This window comes from Mercenaria mercenaria, chromosome 19, assembly GCF_021730395.1.
Source record: "Mercenaria mercenaria strain notata chromosome 19, MADL_Memer_1, whole genome shotgun sequence".
NCBI lineage: Eukaryota > Metazoa > Mollusca > Bivalvia > Venerida > Veneridae > Mercenaria > Mercenaria mercenaria.
This window is the reverse complement of record NC_069379.1, coordinates 37614754-37633561: the sequence shown is the minus strand read 5'-3', so window position 1 is coordinate 37633561 and position 18808 is coordinate 37614754. Positions and strand designations below refer to the sequence as shown.

Genomic DNA, 18808 nt, shown 5'->3' with positions numbered 1-18808 from the left:
TTATACTACTGGTAACACTAATACAACTGTTAATTTCATGTTTACAGAAACTAGACCCATGTGTAGTATACTTGTATGTCCTGATCATAGTTTAGGTCTTAAATATTCCTCAGAACTGATATAAAATGACATGAATAAAATTATATGTATGAGGTAAAACGTACCTCTTGTAGTTCATACAACACACGAAGACGACAACAAAGATGATGACGAAGGCAACAGATCCGACAGTAACCCCTATGATCGCCTCTACCGATAGAACGTCTTCAGCTACTTGAGCTTCAGTCACTGGATCTATCAAAAATTAAAAAAAAAGAAACGGCAATGACTACAAGATATCAATTCATTTCTCGAAGTAACGTAAGCATTTTTTTTGCTTGTTAAAAACGTACTTTAGCTTTTTTTCATTAGTATCTCAATTTTGTAAAACCTACCACTTAACTGACCTATTGTTTTGGTATTAGTACTCCTACCCCATTATTTAAATTCATACGAGATTTATTGCAAATCGGTACTGGTATATGTTTATAGTTTCTGCTTGAAAGCATTCTATGACAAAAACGGTTGTTTGTGATTTAGCTTTTGTTGACATTATCCACACACTGACAAACTTATATCATGCGGTGACTTATTGACGAATATGTACATCTCAATCAGTGAAAAACGAGAGTAAAACACATAACAGTACTAAAATTGTTCTTCACTATTAACGGATAACATCCCTAATGAATTTATAAATTATGGACGAATGGCATACATGATTAATACTAAGATACCATGTTTGTCCTTGTCGGATGAACAAAAACTTCAATTTGATAGTCTTCGTCCTTACTGAGTTAACTAGTACAGTGTATATGTTAAATGGGTACACATCAATTCGAGTACAACAAAGAAAAACTATTGGAATTATATTATAACAATTCAAAGTTGCGCAACTAACTTTGTGGAATTTAGAGTAAATTACTGTCATTCCCTAACCTACCTAAACACGTCATGTAGCAATTATTAAATGAGCCGTGCCATGAGAAAACCAACATAGTGGGTTTGCGACCAGCATGGATCCAGACCAGCCTGCGCATCCGCGCAGTCTGGTCAGGATCCATGCTGTTCGCTTTTAAAGCCTACTACAATTAGAGAAACCATTAGCGAACAGCATGGATCCTGACCAGACTGCGCGGATGCGCAGGCTGGTCTGGATCCATGCTGGTCGCAAACCCACTATGTTGATTTTCTCATGGCGCGGCTCAAATGTTTTTTTTTTCAAGTATACGTTTCACACTGAATTATATTCACTTTACTCTCATGTTTTAGTTCCAACATCTCATTTTTTGAAAATTAATTCCCTTTTTGTATATACTGGCCATACAGTGACTCATAACTGTCAGAAATATGAAATGAAGAGTGCTTCACTATTCATGCAAAGTGAAATTTAAAATGTCGCATCGTGTTCAAGTATATTAAACATAACTGAACAGAAATAATATGTAAATATTTTAAAATTTGTAAGCACCTTAAACCTAAAACAGTGTTTTATAGAATTGTTGGTTTACAAATTGTTACTTACTAGTAGTCGGAAGACATGTGCCCAATTGTTGATCGCATGTAAAATTGTGGCACGGTTGTAAGCATCTGTTAGCGCATGTCTCTCCATAGAAACCGTTGATACACCCGTCCAAACATTCACCATTGTTAGAACATGTTTTGAACTTGCAATTTTCCGGACAAACATTATCACAGGAAGAACCGAAATGGCCAGAAACACAACCTTCTGAGCATTTACCGTCTATATCACAATCGTTTCCTTTACATTTATCATTACATTTCACGTTGCAAAGTGCCCCTACCCATCCTAACTTGCATCCGTATGTACAAACTCCTGACCTTGAATGACAATCTTCATGCCCACTGCTTGAATCTATACAACCGAGACTACATTTGTTTTCACAGTAAAACCCATAAAACCCAGGTGCACAACCATCCACACAAATGCCACTTTCTCGTAAACAATTACCATCTATACAACCATCGCATCTCCCATCACACAAATCACCATAGAAGTACGGATCACAACCCAATGAACAATTACCAGTGTACCAATCACAAACGTCAAACCCCTCGTTATCATCCTTGCAACCGGCATTACACGTTTCTGAACAAACAACTCCTTTTAGACCCTTTTTACACGTATTACAATACCCACTATAACGGCCACATGATCCACAATTATGAGAACAATTGTTTTGACACCGTGTGCCATGAAAACCATCCTCACAACCATCTAAACAAATTCCGTTCTCAGAACTGCATAACCCATGTAAACAATTTGAACACGTCTGTTCACATTTAACACCATAAGCGTATGGAAAACAGTCACAACTCCCGTCAGCTCGGTTGCAAGTTCCTCTAACACAAAAACAACCTGAAACCAATTGACAACACATTCCAAGGGGACGTTCAATAATTTGATTTAGAGGTAATAACAATGATAGCAGTTTGATAAGCAAAGCTATGAAAAAGAACATATTCTACAAACCAAAGAAATGGAGCTGAAAAATAAGATAACTAACAGTTTTTGGTCACTCATCTGCCAGGATAAGAGCGCAGAGGTAGGTTTTATGTAAGCAAACAGGTGAGCTACAAAACTGTTAGAAAGACAGCCATGGGTGAGAAAAGTGTAAGAAAGCTTCTTTTACATCAAAAGACTCTTGATAAAAAATAGAAAATATACTTACTCAGTTACTTACCTAATCATTTGAGTTGTAAAAACTAGTATCCAGATGCAAGACATGAAGAGACCAATCTTCATCACTGATTTGAGATAGAAAACAAATGTAAATATTTACCTTTCTCTGCACTTCCATTTATGTCCCTTATTAACATTATAACTACATGTATGTATAAATGTAATCTAAGTGGACAAAACTGTAAACTCTGCCTATCAACAGAGGCATGTCAAGTGAAATAAATACAATACCTTGCACTGAACATCTTGAACCTTTTGGGGATATTTGACAATCCGAACAATAGCCCGAATATTTATCACATGTTGCATCATTACATAGTGGCTTTAGACATTCCTTATCGCATTGGTTGCCATAGGAATTGGCAGGACAATCGCCGATACAGTAACCATTCGCTTGTTCACATTGGCCGTCTTTGCAGTTATCACATCTCTGGTCACAGTTAGTACCGTAGAAGAAAGATAGGCAACCAGCTGTGCATGCTCCGGTCTGTCGATCACATACACCGTTCGCACAACTTCGACTGATACAAGCAGAACTGCAAGTCTCGCCATAGTAGCCAGCTTCGCATCCAAACTCGCAATAACCATCCGACTGTCTGCACATTCTTTCATTGCTTGATCCGCCCCTTGCGCAGTAAGAGCTGCACTGGTTCTTGCATGTTGTTCCCCACCAACCGGCATTGCAGGTCGGACAAGAACCATCATTTGCGTTACATCTATCGCAATTTCCACAAGACTCGCTGCAGTCAAGACTGTAATATCCCGTTTTGCAGCCATAGATGCAATCTCCATTGACTTGGTTACAAGTGCGGTCAGATCCTTGTATGTTACAGTTGATGCTGCAGGTTTTATCGCAAGCCGGGAATGAGTAGTAGCTGTTTACACATGACGTGCACTCTCCAGTCTGAATATCACATGTTCTACATTCTGCCTTGCACGGTAAGTTGCATTGTGGACCATACCAACCTTCCACACAACCTTAAAGTATAAAATGAATTTTGCTGCAAACATGTACTAGGTTCACACAATCTTAAAATATAAAATGAATTTTTGCTGCAAACATGCCCTAGGCTTTCACACAACCTTAAAGTATAAAATGCATATTTGCTGCATACATGTCCTAAGCTTTCACACAACCTTAAAGTATAAAATGCATTTTTGCTGCATACATGTACTAGGCGTCCACACAACCTTTAAGTATAAAATGAATTTTTGCTGCATACATGTACTAGGCTTCTACACAACCATAAAGTATAAAATGCATTTTTGCTGCATACATGTACTAGGCGTCCACACAACCTTTAAGTATAAAATGAATTTTTGCTGCATACATGTACTAGGCTTCCACACAACCTTAAAGTATGAAATACATTTTTGCTGCATACATGTACTAGGCGTCCACACAACCTTTAAGTATCAAATGAATATTTGCTGCATACATGTACTAGGCTTCCACACAACCTTAAAGTATGAAATGAATTTTTGCTGCATACATGTACTAGGCGTCCACACAACCTTTAAGTATCAAATGAATTTTTGCTGCATACATGTACTAGGCTTCCACACAACCTTAAAGTATCAAATGAATACTTTGCTGCATACATGTACTAGGATCCACACAACCTTAAAGTATAAATGATTTTGCTGCATACATGTACTAAGGCTTTCACACAACCTTAAATATAAAATGCATTTTTGCTGCATACATGTACTAGGCTTCACACAACCTTAAAAAAAACTAGTATAAAATAAATGATTTTGGTGCATACATGTACAAGGCTTCCACACAACCTTAAAGTATAAAATGAATTTTTGCTGCATACATGTACTAGGCGTCCACACAACCTTTAAGTATCAATTGAATACTTGCTGCATACATGTACTAGGCTTCCACACAACCTTAAAATATAAAATGCATTTTTGCTGCATACATGTCCTAAGCTTTCACACAACCTTAAAGTATAAAATGCATTTTTGCTGCATACATGTACTAGGCGTCCACACAACCTTAAAGTATAAAATGAATATTTGGTGCATACATGTACAAGGCTTCCACACAACCTTAAAGTATAAAATGAATTTTTGCTGCATACATGTACTAGGCGTCCACACAACCTTTAAGTATCAAATGAATATTTGCTGCATACATGTACTAGGCTTCCACACAACCTTAAAGTATAAAATGCATTTTTGCTGCATACATGTACTAGGCGTCCACACAACCTTTAAGTATCAAATGAATATTTGCTGCATACATGTACTAGGCTTCCACACAAGCTTAAAGTATAAAATGAATATTTGCTGCATACATGTACTAGACTTCCACACAAACTTAAAGTATAAAATGCATTTTTGCTGCATACATGTACTAGGCGTCCACACAACCTTTAAGTATCAAATGAATATTTGCTGCATACATGTACTAGGCTTCCACAGAAGCTTAAAGTATCAAATGAATATTTGCTGCATACATGTCCTAGGCGTCCACACAACCTTAAAGTATCAAATGCATTTTTGCTGCATACATGTACTAGGCTTCCACACAACCTAAAGTAATCATATGTATCAAATAATCACTGAATATCCATTGTATGTGAATACACGTTTGCTCGTTTATACTTATTTCGCCTCAATATGAAGGGTAGGGTACGGAAGTATTTAAGTTCTTTTACACAAAACGTCAGAAATGTCAGTGTAATTAGTCAGAAATTAGAAATGCTACAAAAACTACTGATAAATTATAAATATTTATAATCTTTTTCATGAAAAATAAAGATTTGCGAAACGAAAAAATCAAGAGAACCTCTCGTCCCATATTCATACACCGGTATTAGAACTTCTACAACACAAATATTTACCTTGCAGACAATTCCCATTTGCACTATTACAGGCTTGATTGAGGCAGTTTGTACACGTGTCTTCACATTTGGATCCAAATTTCCCAGATTCACATCCATGTGTACACGTCCCATCACGTTCACACGTAAAACTTCATAAAATAAAAAGGACAATAAAATTTTCAGCAAAGATTAAGCCTTTTTTCAAAGATGCTTATTATTTAAATCAGTTGACGAAAAGGTATGCATAATGATACTTATTGCGTTAAACTAAGCGGTATCGTGATGGTACTTATTGCGTTAAACTAAGCGGTATCGTGATGGTACTTATTGCGTTAAACCAAGCGGTATCGTGATGGTACTTACTGCGTTAAACCAAGCGGTATCGTGATGGTACTTATTGCGTTAAACTAAGCGGTATCGTGATGGTACTTATTGCGTTAAACTAAGCGGTATCGTGATGGTACTTATTGCGTTAAACCAAGCGGTATCGTGATGGTACTTATTGCGTTAAACCAAGCGGTATCGTGATGGTACTTACTGCGTTAAACCAAGCGGTATCGTGATGGTATTTACTGCGTTAAACCAAGCGGTATCGTGATGGTACTTATTGCGTTAAACTAAGCGGTTTCGTGATGGTACTTACTGCGTTAAACCAAGCGGTATCGTGATGGTACTTATTGCGTTAAACTAAGCGGTATCGTGATGGTACTTACTGCGTTAAACCAAGCGGTATCGTGATGGTACTTATTGCGTTAAACTAAGCGGTTTCGTGATAGGATTCAATATAAAAAGATTCAGATATTAAAGGCCGGTTCTTAAAGACATCCAATGATACGTATGGACTTGATTCTGAAATTAATGAGGCATGAACTGATGTCATTCAGACTGTTCACTTTTCAAGTATTGTTGTGCAATTGTGAGATATGTAATGTACTGTACGTTTATTTGGGGATGATATGGCATTCATTTTAGCATACTTCAACACATAACCACTTCAAATGCACTTGTCATTCATTTGAGCTTACTTTAGCCCAGAGCTATCGTAAATGTACTGGTCATTCATTTTAGACTTACTTCAAGTAACTAAAGCTACCAATACTTTTTTATGTAATAAGTATTGCGATCAAACAATTTTTAACTGCAAATGTGATAATTCGTCTTAATGGATAATTTCGCACATGTTAAATATCTACACGTATGTCCTCCGCGCATTTTCAGCGATACTATAATACTACAAAATTTAAATACCATGCGACCGAAAAACTATAAAACTCTTCTGAACAAAAATAAAATTCACTATAATATATTCACTTTTTCAAGACAAAAGTAAGAAAGAAATAAAATACAAAATATTCATTAATGATATAAAAATACACCTTGAAATGCTAGATGAATGTTCGCAAAATGTTTTCACATAGACTTGTATGTATGTTTCCCATAGACTTGTATGTAATTCTCAAATGTTACGTCGGCTTTATAAAAATATTGTATTATAACAGATAACATACTTTCCTACATCTTGTATTAGTCATATTACTTTTCTATCAAACTAGAATATAAGTTAGTAGGCTGGAACAAATTTGATATTTTCGAAGTTCTGCTGTCGTCAATTTTAAACTGAAGAAAAGGCTGAAACACGTTTTTAGAGAATATATATTGTAAAAAGATTTTAACTAAGCTTGATCATGAAACTATAATTATGACCACGTACTCGATACACCCAGTGCTACATCTCTGGTCACATAGAGTACCATGGTTTCCAGGCCTGCAGAGACATTCGCCCTTAGTTTGTTCGCATTCGGAAGTCCCACTTCGGTCACACTGACAAACTTCCGTACAGTAAGCGCCTGAAATGGACAATTACTTCAGTTATAACGTATGTATTTTTGTAGTCTCCGAATTACAATACTAGGACCGGAAACGTCAATAAACTCAGTATACACATATGTGCGAAAATCATATACGGTACGTAATGTCATTTAAGACGGAGAGCATACATATCTGGATTATTGTTGCGTTGATTCATTTTATTCATGTAAGAATAATTTCGATACTCTTAACACTACAAGGTATACCACCTTTAAACGCAATTATAACAAAGATATACAGGTGAAAAATTTTTTGTCGTGTTTACTGACGTTTCTGTTTTTAATCTGTAATAATTTACACGTGCTAAACAATATATGTTTAGAATAAAAATTAGTTTTCTAAATACCAATAGCTGACGTATCATTTTGACTATATCATTTTAAATTCCCTGTTTGGATTACTCTCCCTCCACGGCTGTGCATCAATGCCTTTTTTGCAAGGGGAGCCTACTGCGAACGAGATCAATTTGAATATTGTGAAATATCACTATTGGTAGTAACAACATGTATATTTAAATGGTTTCAACCTGTCAATAATATAGTTTATAACATAAAACGTGTCACACTACCATAATAGCCGTCTAAACAGCCATTTTCACATGTTCCGGTGGTTCGTTTACACTGGTTGTTAAGGCAATAATCTCCAGGGCACTCTGATTCACAGGTAGGTCCGTACAGTCCTGGGTTACACACTACAAAGTATATAAGATATTTAGTCAAACGAGTCAAGATATAGTATCGACTCAAGAAATACTCTCGAATTTGCAAATGTATGAAACATACTAGTACCGGTTATGCAAACTGTAAACATTAAAAAAGTAACTTAGTTAAAGTCATAATAGCGAAATAAAAATATGTACAAGTTCTGTGTATTACATAAGTTTTGCATATATGCGGAATAAATGTTTATGTACGATCACTAAAGTGAAAACTGAAAGTCATTTTTAACTTTTACATAATGGCTTTATCATGAGGCATCTCCAGGATATACAAAAATTTAGGCAACGTTGCCACATTTGATTCACAACAGGATGATTTTGTAAGCTTTAAATAGTTACCTTGGACACGACAGTTCGGTCCCACAGGATCTAGTCCGCAGTCAGTGCAGCCACCTACGTCATTGCACGTGCCATCATTGCAAGTGTTTTTACACTGATCGTCGCATCGCAAACCATAATAGCCTAACTCACAACCATCTAAACACTCTCCGGTGCTCGGATAACATCTGCCTTGACCTGCACAATGAACGCTGCAAGTTCTATCGCAAGTAGCCCCATAATACCCGTCAGCGCAACCTAAATCACATGTGTCCTCAAAATTTGTGCAGAGCTGTTCTCTACAACGTGTGCTACACAAACCAGAGCAAGTTTTGCCATAAAACTTTTCCTTGCAACCGTTTGAACATTCTCCGTCTAGGTACTTACAAACGCGATTGTTGTTGTCATCCTGCAAACAGTTGCTGTTGCATGCCTGTGTACAATCCTCCCTCCAAAATCCCACCTTGCATGCCTGCTCGCGGCATTTTCCTGACGCCTTGTCGCAGAACACCATACTGTTTCCATTCATAATGGTCTCAACACAGTTTGAGCTGCATGTAAGGTCGCAGGCATTTCCCCACCGTCCAGCTGCGCACGTTACACACTCACCACTTTGCCTCTCGCAAGACCCACAAACATTAGAACAATTAGTATTACAGTCCGGTCGGTACCATCCGTCCTTGCAGCCAGCAATACACACACCCGTTGCTTGATCACATCCGGTACCTATAATTTTCCGAAATTAATTTTACAGTAAGTGTATGTGTCTGTTCTTGGGTAAAGCCTCCTTTCCAACAAAAATATAGTAGTAAAAACGACGGTGTCTATTTGTAACAGTGAGTACAATGCCAAACTTTATAGTGCTGTATCACTGAAATATCACCACATATACGTATTTGACATGACATCCTACCAGATCGCATCATACTAACACTAGAGAATGAACCCAAGACCCCCGCACTTGAAACGGGCGCTCTACTATTAAGGCATCGAGGCGGTTTCATTCACACTAAGACATATAATACTTATAAATATATTGAAAAGTTGTAAAACTTATTCGAAGTGATTTGAATAACTATAAGTACCGCACAATATTATGGCGGAGATTTTTAGCACTAAGCAAATAAACATTCAGTAACTTTCTAGTTTAAAACAAAATTTCAACGAAGTTCGATCAATAGTTGGCTAGCTGGCCTAGGGAATACGTGGATGATACCGTAATCATTTGTTTTGTTATGACAGTTCGAAGTTTGCACTTGTGGTGAATTTTTTTTAATGTTTGCAAATATATACTTTGTTACTTTCTTTTCATTCATAAGTTCGAAACTAATTTACCAAAATCTACAGTATCTTAAAATTAATAAAAACTGACATGGACTGGAAATAATATTCAAAATATAGTATTGGACACTCTAAAGTTTATAATATCAACCCCTTGTGCTTTAATATATCACAGGAGAACTTCAAAAACATTATATATATATTATATTATGAAAGGTTGGAACTAAAATAGTTTTAACATGAGCTGTCTTCGTATCAGTTCAAAAATAAGGAAGTAAATAAGTTAAGATAAGACAATACATGTCTTCATTCAAAATCAGAATTCAAAACGAAAAAGTTTATCAAATCCGAAACGGAGTGCGTTACCACTCGGCCAAACGACAAATCAGCGAGCCGATACAATGAAAATGCCGTATTTGTTGTACCGGCACTCCTATTTTGTCTTTTTTTTCGTGACGGCAGGCTTGAAGGGCCCCATTACGCCCCAGAACTACACTAACTTTTACCGTTTAAAAGAAGATTAATTCGAATACCACTTTCTTGACTTAACAAATAAAAGAGGACAAGTTTAAATTCCATCTTCACAATGTTTTCGTTTAAACTTGAATAAACGAATTTTATATTTTATATCAAACGAAACACGATAATAATATTTTTACAAGCATAAGATTTAAATTTTAACAGATTCTTTGTTAGAATTGTGTGTACTGTCTTTGAAATTGGAACGTCTAGACTTAAGTAAATCTTGTCTTAACTATAATCAAATGAGGACAAGTTTGTATATCATCTTTATAATTGGAACATCAAGCCTTAAATCAATATTTTCTTCAAGAAAAAGATGACGAATTTGTATACCAGCTTTACACCGGGAACATATCAACTCGCATTTATCTCCATAATAGCCGGCAGGGCAAGCATTGCATTTATCAGTATATCTTCCACACTGGTCATATAGGCAATTACTGCTGGTACAATCTTCTTCGCAAGTGTTTCCCCGTTTACCACTAGGGCATTCTGTAAACATTTGAAATATAAGTTTGAAATAATATCACTGGTTGTTGCCAAACAGGGTACACTTGACTCAAATTATCTTTTAAATTGCCAATTCTCTGCATATTTGTCGTCTCTTGCTGCCGATTCTGAAACATTTATTACTACAAAAAAACGTTAATGACAAATGTGGTTGTGTTACAACCATTAAAACATTCAGTAAATTATCAAAACACTCAGTAAATTATAAAAAGGTCTTGAAAACAAACAGGTTATTTTGAGGCGGTTAACAACCTAAACGAGATATGGATAAAAATAAACATTTTTGATGTTATACAACAGATATAGTGGACGCAACTTGACCCCGATGGTTGACCTTTGTATTATCATACATAAAATGAGACACAACCTGTTATTGAAAAGGTGTGTAAGTAAAACGGTGTACACAAACTCATTCCACATAAATATACACGGCCACCCTAAGCACCCCTTATTTCTACAATGAAATAAACGATATTAATAATCAGCCTAAGATCAACCATCGCTGTCAAGTTGCGACTATTATACCGGTAAGTGATTAAGGAAACAGGTGTTAAGTGGCAACTAGCAGAGCGTGGAGCAGTTCTAAATATTTGTACTAAAAAGCGAATAGCTGACTGCGGACAGTTATAAACAAATACGTACATAGCACACTGAGGGTGCACATGTATTAAAGCGGATTAATGGAACTTTAAAACTCACATCAAATGTGATATAACCAATAAGCGAAAATGATCTTATCACGAAAATCTACGTAAAAGTCGTGCACAATAGTTAACTAAGAAGTGCAGAAGATATAAGTGAAGATGGTTATCAACACACAAATCGGTTTTCAAAATATCTGACTGACCGAATAGATAAGACAATTCTCAACAGACTTGAACATGACAATGGTATCTTAACTGTAAATACTTTGAATAGAAAAATAAAAGTAACCTAACTTACCTGCAGTGGGGCAGTTTGGTCCTGGAGTGGCTGTATTACAATCCTCGCAGATACCTGCTAGACGCTCACATGTACCGTCTGTACATTTTGACACCTGAAACAATGTCAACCGGAAATGCCATCCATCACGGTTATTTCATTTCACCGGTAATTGGGGATAATTTCAAATCATTGAATACACGTGAAGTAGTTTTTGTCTATTCAAACCTAGACTAAAACTATTGCGGTACAGATGTTACATCATGATGATGTAAAAGCCCTCATTAAGTCTTCTGACTGACCTATACTTGAGGACTCATGTGCATGTATAAATTTATGTTAAAATCTTTGACAATGACCAGTCACCATGGAGAATCACCAAATTTGATTTTGGTAAAGTAGGAATATGGATGGAAGTTGCTATGTGAGTGATGAAGTCGACCTTCTACCAACAGATATTTTACAAAAGACATAATTGCTTTCAAATCACTCATATCATTGTTCTCAGACTCTTTTTTTTGTTGGTTTCGATTTTCGTTTTGTTTGTTTGTTTTTTTTTACTTTGCTTAAGAGTCATACTGACATAATTCAAGTCAAATAACGACTCTTTAAGCTTGTGATGGTGGAGGAAGACCCTAGGTGTCCCTCCAGATATTTTTTCAGGCATTGATGTGTGCCTGGGTAGAACCGCTGACCTTCCGGAAGCCAGCTGGATAGCTTCACAACGTGTAGAATTGTACACACCAAATGAGGTTTTGAAGCCGCATCGGTGAAGTGCAACTGATAAGCTTTAAAGATATCCAATGTCTTTCTTTCACTAAAATGTTTTATATACTTCAAATGTAGAAAATCTTCATCAAATATAGTTAACCTTACTAAATATATAAATTAATTTAGTATGTAGTACTACATTCGTAATAAATTGTCATACAGTAACGGTTGATTGTATAAAAAAAAATGCCAGTTTTTAGTGGTGTACACATTTATACTGTGTTCAGCTATACATGTACAGTGTGTAGTAATTTTAACTTTTAACATGTTAATTTTAACATGTTAATTTTATGTTTACATAAACTATATACCATTTTTGTTCATGTTTACAAATAGGAAATTCGGGTCTAGTATACCTGTAATGGGTTATGTGTATTTTTTTTTTGCAAAGCTGCTTATATGTTAATATTCATACACCTCCATTTTTTTTTTAAAATAAAATCTATCACAAAAAAAAAAAAGAAAGGGGCATCATGATGAAATATATGGACTCCCAAAAGGAAATAAACTACCCATGTTTCACACAGCGCATGCCATAAGTAAAAGCTGCTTATGCATGGAGATTTAAACATCGGGCTCAAACTTACATCTTGGCATCTGTACTGACATTGATCACCATACCATCCAACCTCACATCCTTTCAGACAATAACCAGTTCTGCAAATAAATATAATCATCGTTTTAGAAGGTGGCGCTTTTTGTTAAATAATAAAAACACACGCTCATAATCATCATCGTCGTCACATCATCATCATCATCAACAACAACAACAGCCGATACAAACAAGCTTTTCAAAAAAAAGTCAAATTTTGTAATTAGAAACATCGCATGATTATACAGAATTATTTCGTTTGTTCAAGGAAAATATATATGAGCCGAGCCATGTGAAAACCAACATAGTGGCTTTGCGACCAGCATAAATCCAGACCAGCCTGCGCTTCCGCGCAGTCTGGTCAGGATCCATGCTGTTCGCTTTCAAAGCCTATTGCAATTAGAGAAACTGCTAGCAAAAAGCATGGATCCTGACCAGACTCCGCGGATGCGCAGGCTGGTCTGGGTCCATGCTGGTCGCAAAGCCACTATGTTGGTTTTCTCACGGCGCAGCTCATATTTTGCTTTTTGTACTTCCTATTACGATCGACAACTTTCTTTCGTTTACGCATTCTTCATTTGCTATTTCGGCATTTTCCAGTTGTTGTGAAAACAAATTCTGTTATGACCGAAGGATGCCGAAATCACATACGGAGGAGAGATACATAAAAAAAACGGAAAATACCAGATCAGTTGTCATTCTCTACGTTAAACTACGGGATGATTCTTTGGAAGCTAATAACACAAACAAGCAAAATATTCAGTAAGTCTGTGGAAGATTGTTATACAATTCAGTAACAATATCGCTTTGAACATAGGTTTACTCTAAACGGGAGTTGTATAAAATCCATATGGGAAAACGCCTTCGATTCTAACCGTATATTTTCGCTTATAAGACGTCGGACATGCAATCTGGGGTTACTTACTCTTTTAATTTCCCTGTAGTACTCACTTATAAGATGTTCCCTACTCCCTGAACTGAAAATACGACACCTAATAATGCGTCTTATAAGCGAAAATATACGGTAACACATAATTATGATCATTCTTGTACTTATATTTCAGAGGATATAAATATAACAGAAAATCTTTTACTGTCAATCACATTTGTAATATATACACTGCAGATATAAATGGCAATTTTAATATTTACATTTAAGAAAGTCCATACGAAGGCCCAATTGTACGAAAATGTCATACTGTTTCTTGACCTTATTGGTTGTTTGGAGTGACAAAAATTGTTTACCTGTTACAGATATCTTCTATGCAATTTCCGTTGCAGGGTTCCGCGCATGTCATTCCAAAAAATTTGGTTGCGTTACATCCATACAAGCACGAAGCAGTACCTGCGTTACATGCCTTACTGTCACAGTTGACATTACACGTTTTTTCACAGCTACCACCCCAGTAACCATCTGTACATCCCTGATTGATAAACAAAAGGTACTAGGTGTTTTTATCAAACGTTAAAAATATAATTTTATTAAAATATTATATACAGTGCTGAAACATATTCATTTGATAAGTTGAGCTTATTGCATAAATCGATAAACACCTAAACTGGTACTAATATTGATATTTATATTGATGTTTATGTCACGTTTTATAGGTATACAGACACTAAATAGGGGAATGGCGCAAACTGAAATGATAGTCGCACAATGGCGGATTCAAATAGTTCTCAGTGTTTTACTCTGTAGAGCTATATTCCATATATTTATTGAATGTTTGCCTGACAGATGTATGTGTGAAATTTCATAATGAAATAATAGCATTACAGAATTTGTCAAGAAAACTGTGGTCACACACCAACACTACAATTTGGGTTTTCTTACTGTGTGTTTGTTTGACTGGAAATCAAACATGAGCCTCACTTATTTTTCATCGCTGACTATATTCTTCAAGGAAATGTAAGTTACAAACATTTGAAACTAGTCCTGGAGTTTGCTACAGCCATTGGAAAATTCTCAATTATATATAGAATATAGATGACCGGCTACATGCATGTAGTGTGATTTACATGACATCTTCGATACAGAATTATTATTGCAGATTTATATAGCGCCATTTTCATGAGAAACTCGTTCAAAAGTGCTTTACACACAAACAAAGGCAGCCATACAGAACGCAAGTTCATCCTCTATCAGTGCAGACGCAGAGCGGTCTGAACAGAGGGACAGCGCAAGAGAAAGTACGCCTGGAAGAGGGAAAGAAATTAAGATATAGTCCGGCTAAGTTACCCTTACTCTTTACGAACAGACAGTCTGGTTCTTTAGCGTGCCCAGTGTGTTCCACAGATACATGCAAAACTGTCATTTTCTGAATAACTAGAACTGGTATATGACTACGTGGGAGACACCCAAGAGTATCTCGGAGATCTCCTGTGCCTGAACCGCGATTCGAACCCCGGACCTCTAAAATCAATACCGATATCGACTGCATTAATAATGGAAACGTGTGTGTGCACTCATTTTATTAAGATCACTTCCTATCCGATGAGCATGGTTTTAGTTCAAAAACGGAAAATAATTGTTTTTAGAGCAAAATATTAAAAAAGTGGAACAATTCTTACTTGAAAGTATAAAGATATTTTCCGTATTCGTGCATGTGTAAACTCTGTTTTTAACAGACAATCTCAACAAAAAGCGCGGGAATTTATTCAATATCGACAGGGCGCTTACATGCATGAACACCAGAAAAGATAATTCTATTTACTGATTTCAAAAAATAAAAGGTTAGGAAAGGTTTCCCTTAAGCACATAGCTCCCCGACCATCCAAACAATTAAGCTTATGGTGTACTTAAAATTATATTTGTAGCCAAAATAAGCCTGAATACAATTGTGATGAAAATATAATGATGCTTAAAATATTAAGAGCATGAAAAACATTGTGGTGGAACTGAAGTAAAAATACGTTTTTCTAAATGTCAAGCATTACCGATCTTAAGTAGAATAGCACCAAGACTATAGGAATATTTACCAGTCTACAATTATCTTCGAGAACTTCACAGTCTTTGTTCTTGCATCTAGTACTGCATTCTCCATCGCATCTTTGTCCGTACCAACCTGGAAATAGATGAATTATGGAAGACTATTTGTTAGATACTAGCGGACAAATAATATTCTGCTGTTTCCTCCATTTGAAATAAAGTGTATTTATGACATACGTAGATCAACTGCTGAATTTATTTCATTGTAGAAAGATGACAAAATGGTAGCACTGTCAAGAGAAAATCTCCATTTTTAGAAATGTACACGGTAGATATAACACTAGAAATCAATCAATGGCACAAATAATCCTACCGTGCATTTACCTATACACCTGTATGGCATATGTTAAAAGGACGAACGTGATAAGTCATTTCATTGTAATGTCAATTTTTATAATAAAATTTGCTGCTGAATAGTCTTTTTCTTGTTTTAACTTATAAGTATGATTTTTAATATGGTAGAAACAACATTATACCTAAATTTCAGTAGATCTGAATTTTTCTGACGTCTTACAATATGCTTTTATACTAACACAAGTTCTTCAAGATATACAACGATAATCCAGTTATGATTCGGGTTTAGATATTTATCAATGACAGCGGCTACATTCAAATTAAATATTTTTTCCGAAAAATATTTAACAACCTGCTTCAAAATAATCAAATAAAGACTTAAGCGTTATACTCTGTCTTCAATGTTTTATATATAAGCAACCAACATTAAGTTATTAATTGTTTCTCATTATTTCAAAAATAGGTACTAGTATCTATAAACAAAACAAGAGTGCCAGAATGTCTCAATATACGCCCGTCACAGCAAATTTCTTTACACTAGCACCTGTATTTGCAAATGGAATTTTAATTTTCTAGTTGTTTACAATGTTGTTGAAAAATGTTCTTTTTTTGAAATTATTGTAATTCTTTTATTTTTCTAAGTCCACAAAAAAAATCCTTACCAGGTAGAGATACCTTAAAATACACCCAAACTTTGAAAGTAACATCAATGTTGTACCACAGAAAAGTGGTCTTGGTTTTTCCCTACGGTCAATTATAAAAAAGTTACAATGTAAGTTATTTATAGTAACAACTAAGGGAAGTTAATCTTTAAAGAGAGAGAAAAAAAATTACAAGTCCACACAAAAATCCTTACCAGGTAGAGATAGCTCAAAATACACCTCAGAATTGGATGTAACATGCATGTTGTACTACAGAAAAGTGGTCTCGATTTTTCCCTACGACTTGTAATGAAAACGTTTCAATATCATCTATTTATAGTAACAGCAAAGGGAAGTAATTCAAAAGAAGGGACCAGTGCATGACACTCCGTCTCATGATGGTGTACAATTGTGCCAAGTTACATCAAAATCCCTCCATGCATGAAGTAGACATTCTCCGGACAAAGTCATTCTTGTATCTGACCTTTGGCCTCTAAGTGTGACCTTGACCTTAGACCTAGGGACCTGGTTCTTGCGCATGACACTCCGCCTCATGCTTGTGAACATGTGTGCCAAGTTGGATCAAAATCCCTCAATGCATGAAGAAGAAATGCTCCGGACAAAGTTCTCATTTTTGTATCCTTGACCTCTAAGTGTGACCTTGACCTTACCCCTAGGGATCTGGTTCTTGCGCATGACACTCCGACTCATGATGGTGAACAATTGTGCCAAGCTACATCAAAGTCTTTTCATGCATGAAGAAGATATGCTCCGGACAAAGTTTTCATTCTTGTATCCTTTGACCTCTAAGTGTGACCTTGGACTGAGGCCTAGGGACCTAGTTCTTGCGCATGACACCCCCTCTCATTATGGTGAACAACTGTGCCAAGCTACATCAAAATCCTTCCATGCATGAAGAAGATATGCTCCGGACAAAGTCAATCTTGAATTTTTCATTCTTGTATCCTTTGGCTTCTTAGTGTGACCTTGACCTTAGACCTAGGGACCTGGTTTTTGCGCATGACACTCCGTCTCATGATGATGAACAACTGTGCCAAGTTTCATCAAAATCAAAGTCTGTGGACGCCGCCCGCCCGCCCATCCGCCCGCCAGGGGCGTTCCCATAATACGTCCCGTTTTTCAAACGGGCGTATAATAAAAAGTAGAAAAACCACAGGTCGTCCGACACGACATAAACTAAAATGTTGCATGCTCGGTTTGATTATAACGCATATATATTTACGTTGTGGTATCAGCTTTCATTTTCGAAGAAATTCCACGGCGGTCACATTTCAAACAGTATTTCTCCCTGAGAAAATTCATATGAGTATTGCTGTATAAATGCCATTTACTTATAAAAAGCAAGTCAGTAATGTTATTATTTATCGTCAGCAAAGAATGAAACAAAGGGAAAATAAACTCAGACTATACTTTGTATTAAATAGAAAAAGTGGAAACTCCACAGGTCGCTCAACACAACAAAAACGAAAATGTTGCAGGCTCGGTTTGATTGAGCCTGTTCATGGACGGTAGTGGAAATGCATTCTACCGTCCACGCCCTCTAGCCCCGGGTTGAGCAGAACTCAACATTTACACATGTTAAAAAGTACAAAAAAACAATTTAGAGACACCCGCAGACGGGTTCATACGGCGGTGCACATGGAACCTTCAATGCTACACTAGTGTGTTATTCCACGAAAAGCGGCGTATGGTCCCCAGTTAAAATAATGGGTTTGCCCTAAACGAGAAAGCAATGAGCAGAACTAAACAAACTGGAATTTAGAAAGGGGATCTGAGGT

General features: G+C 36.2%; 1 protein-coding gene across 10 annotated transcripts in view; it reads right to left on the bottom strand.

Annotated features, from left to right (window-relative positions):
* LOC123542023 (multiple epidermal growth factor-like domains protein 6) overlaps positions 1-18808 on the bottom strand; it is a 93368-nt gene that overhangs the window by 7531 nt on the left and 67029 nt on the right. For all 10 annotated transcript variants that reach the window (XM_053531920.1, XM_053531921.1, XM_053531924.1 and 7 more), the window contains 11 exons: positions 16065-16150; positions 14331-14509; positions 13081-13150; positions 11744-11837; positions 10625-10783; positions 8510-9214; positions 8021-8143; positions 7295-7430; positions 5602-5732; positions 2975-3721; positions 165-294 (listed from right to left, as the gene is read on the bottom strand). In XM_053531920.1, coding sequence (XP_053387895.1) covers positions 165-294; positions 2975-3721; positions 5602-5732; positions 7295-7430; positions 8021-8143; positions 8510-9214; positions 10625-10783; positions 11744-11837; positions 13081-13150; positions 14331-14509; positions 16065-16150 — 2560 coding nt within the window. The remainder of the gene's footprint in view (positions 1-164; positions 295-2974; positions 3722-5601; positions 5733-7294; positions 7431-8020; positions 8144-8509; positions 9215-10624; positions 10784-11743; positions 11838-13080; positions 13151-14330; positions 14510-16064; positions 16151-18808) is intronic.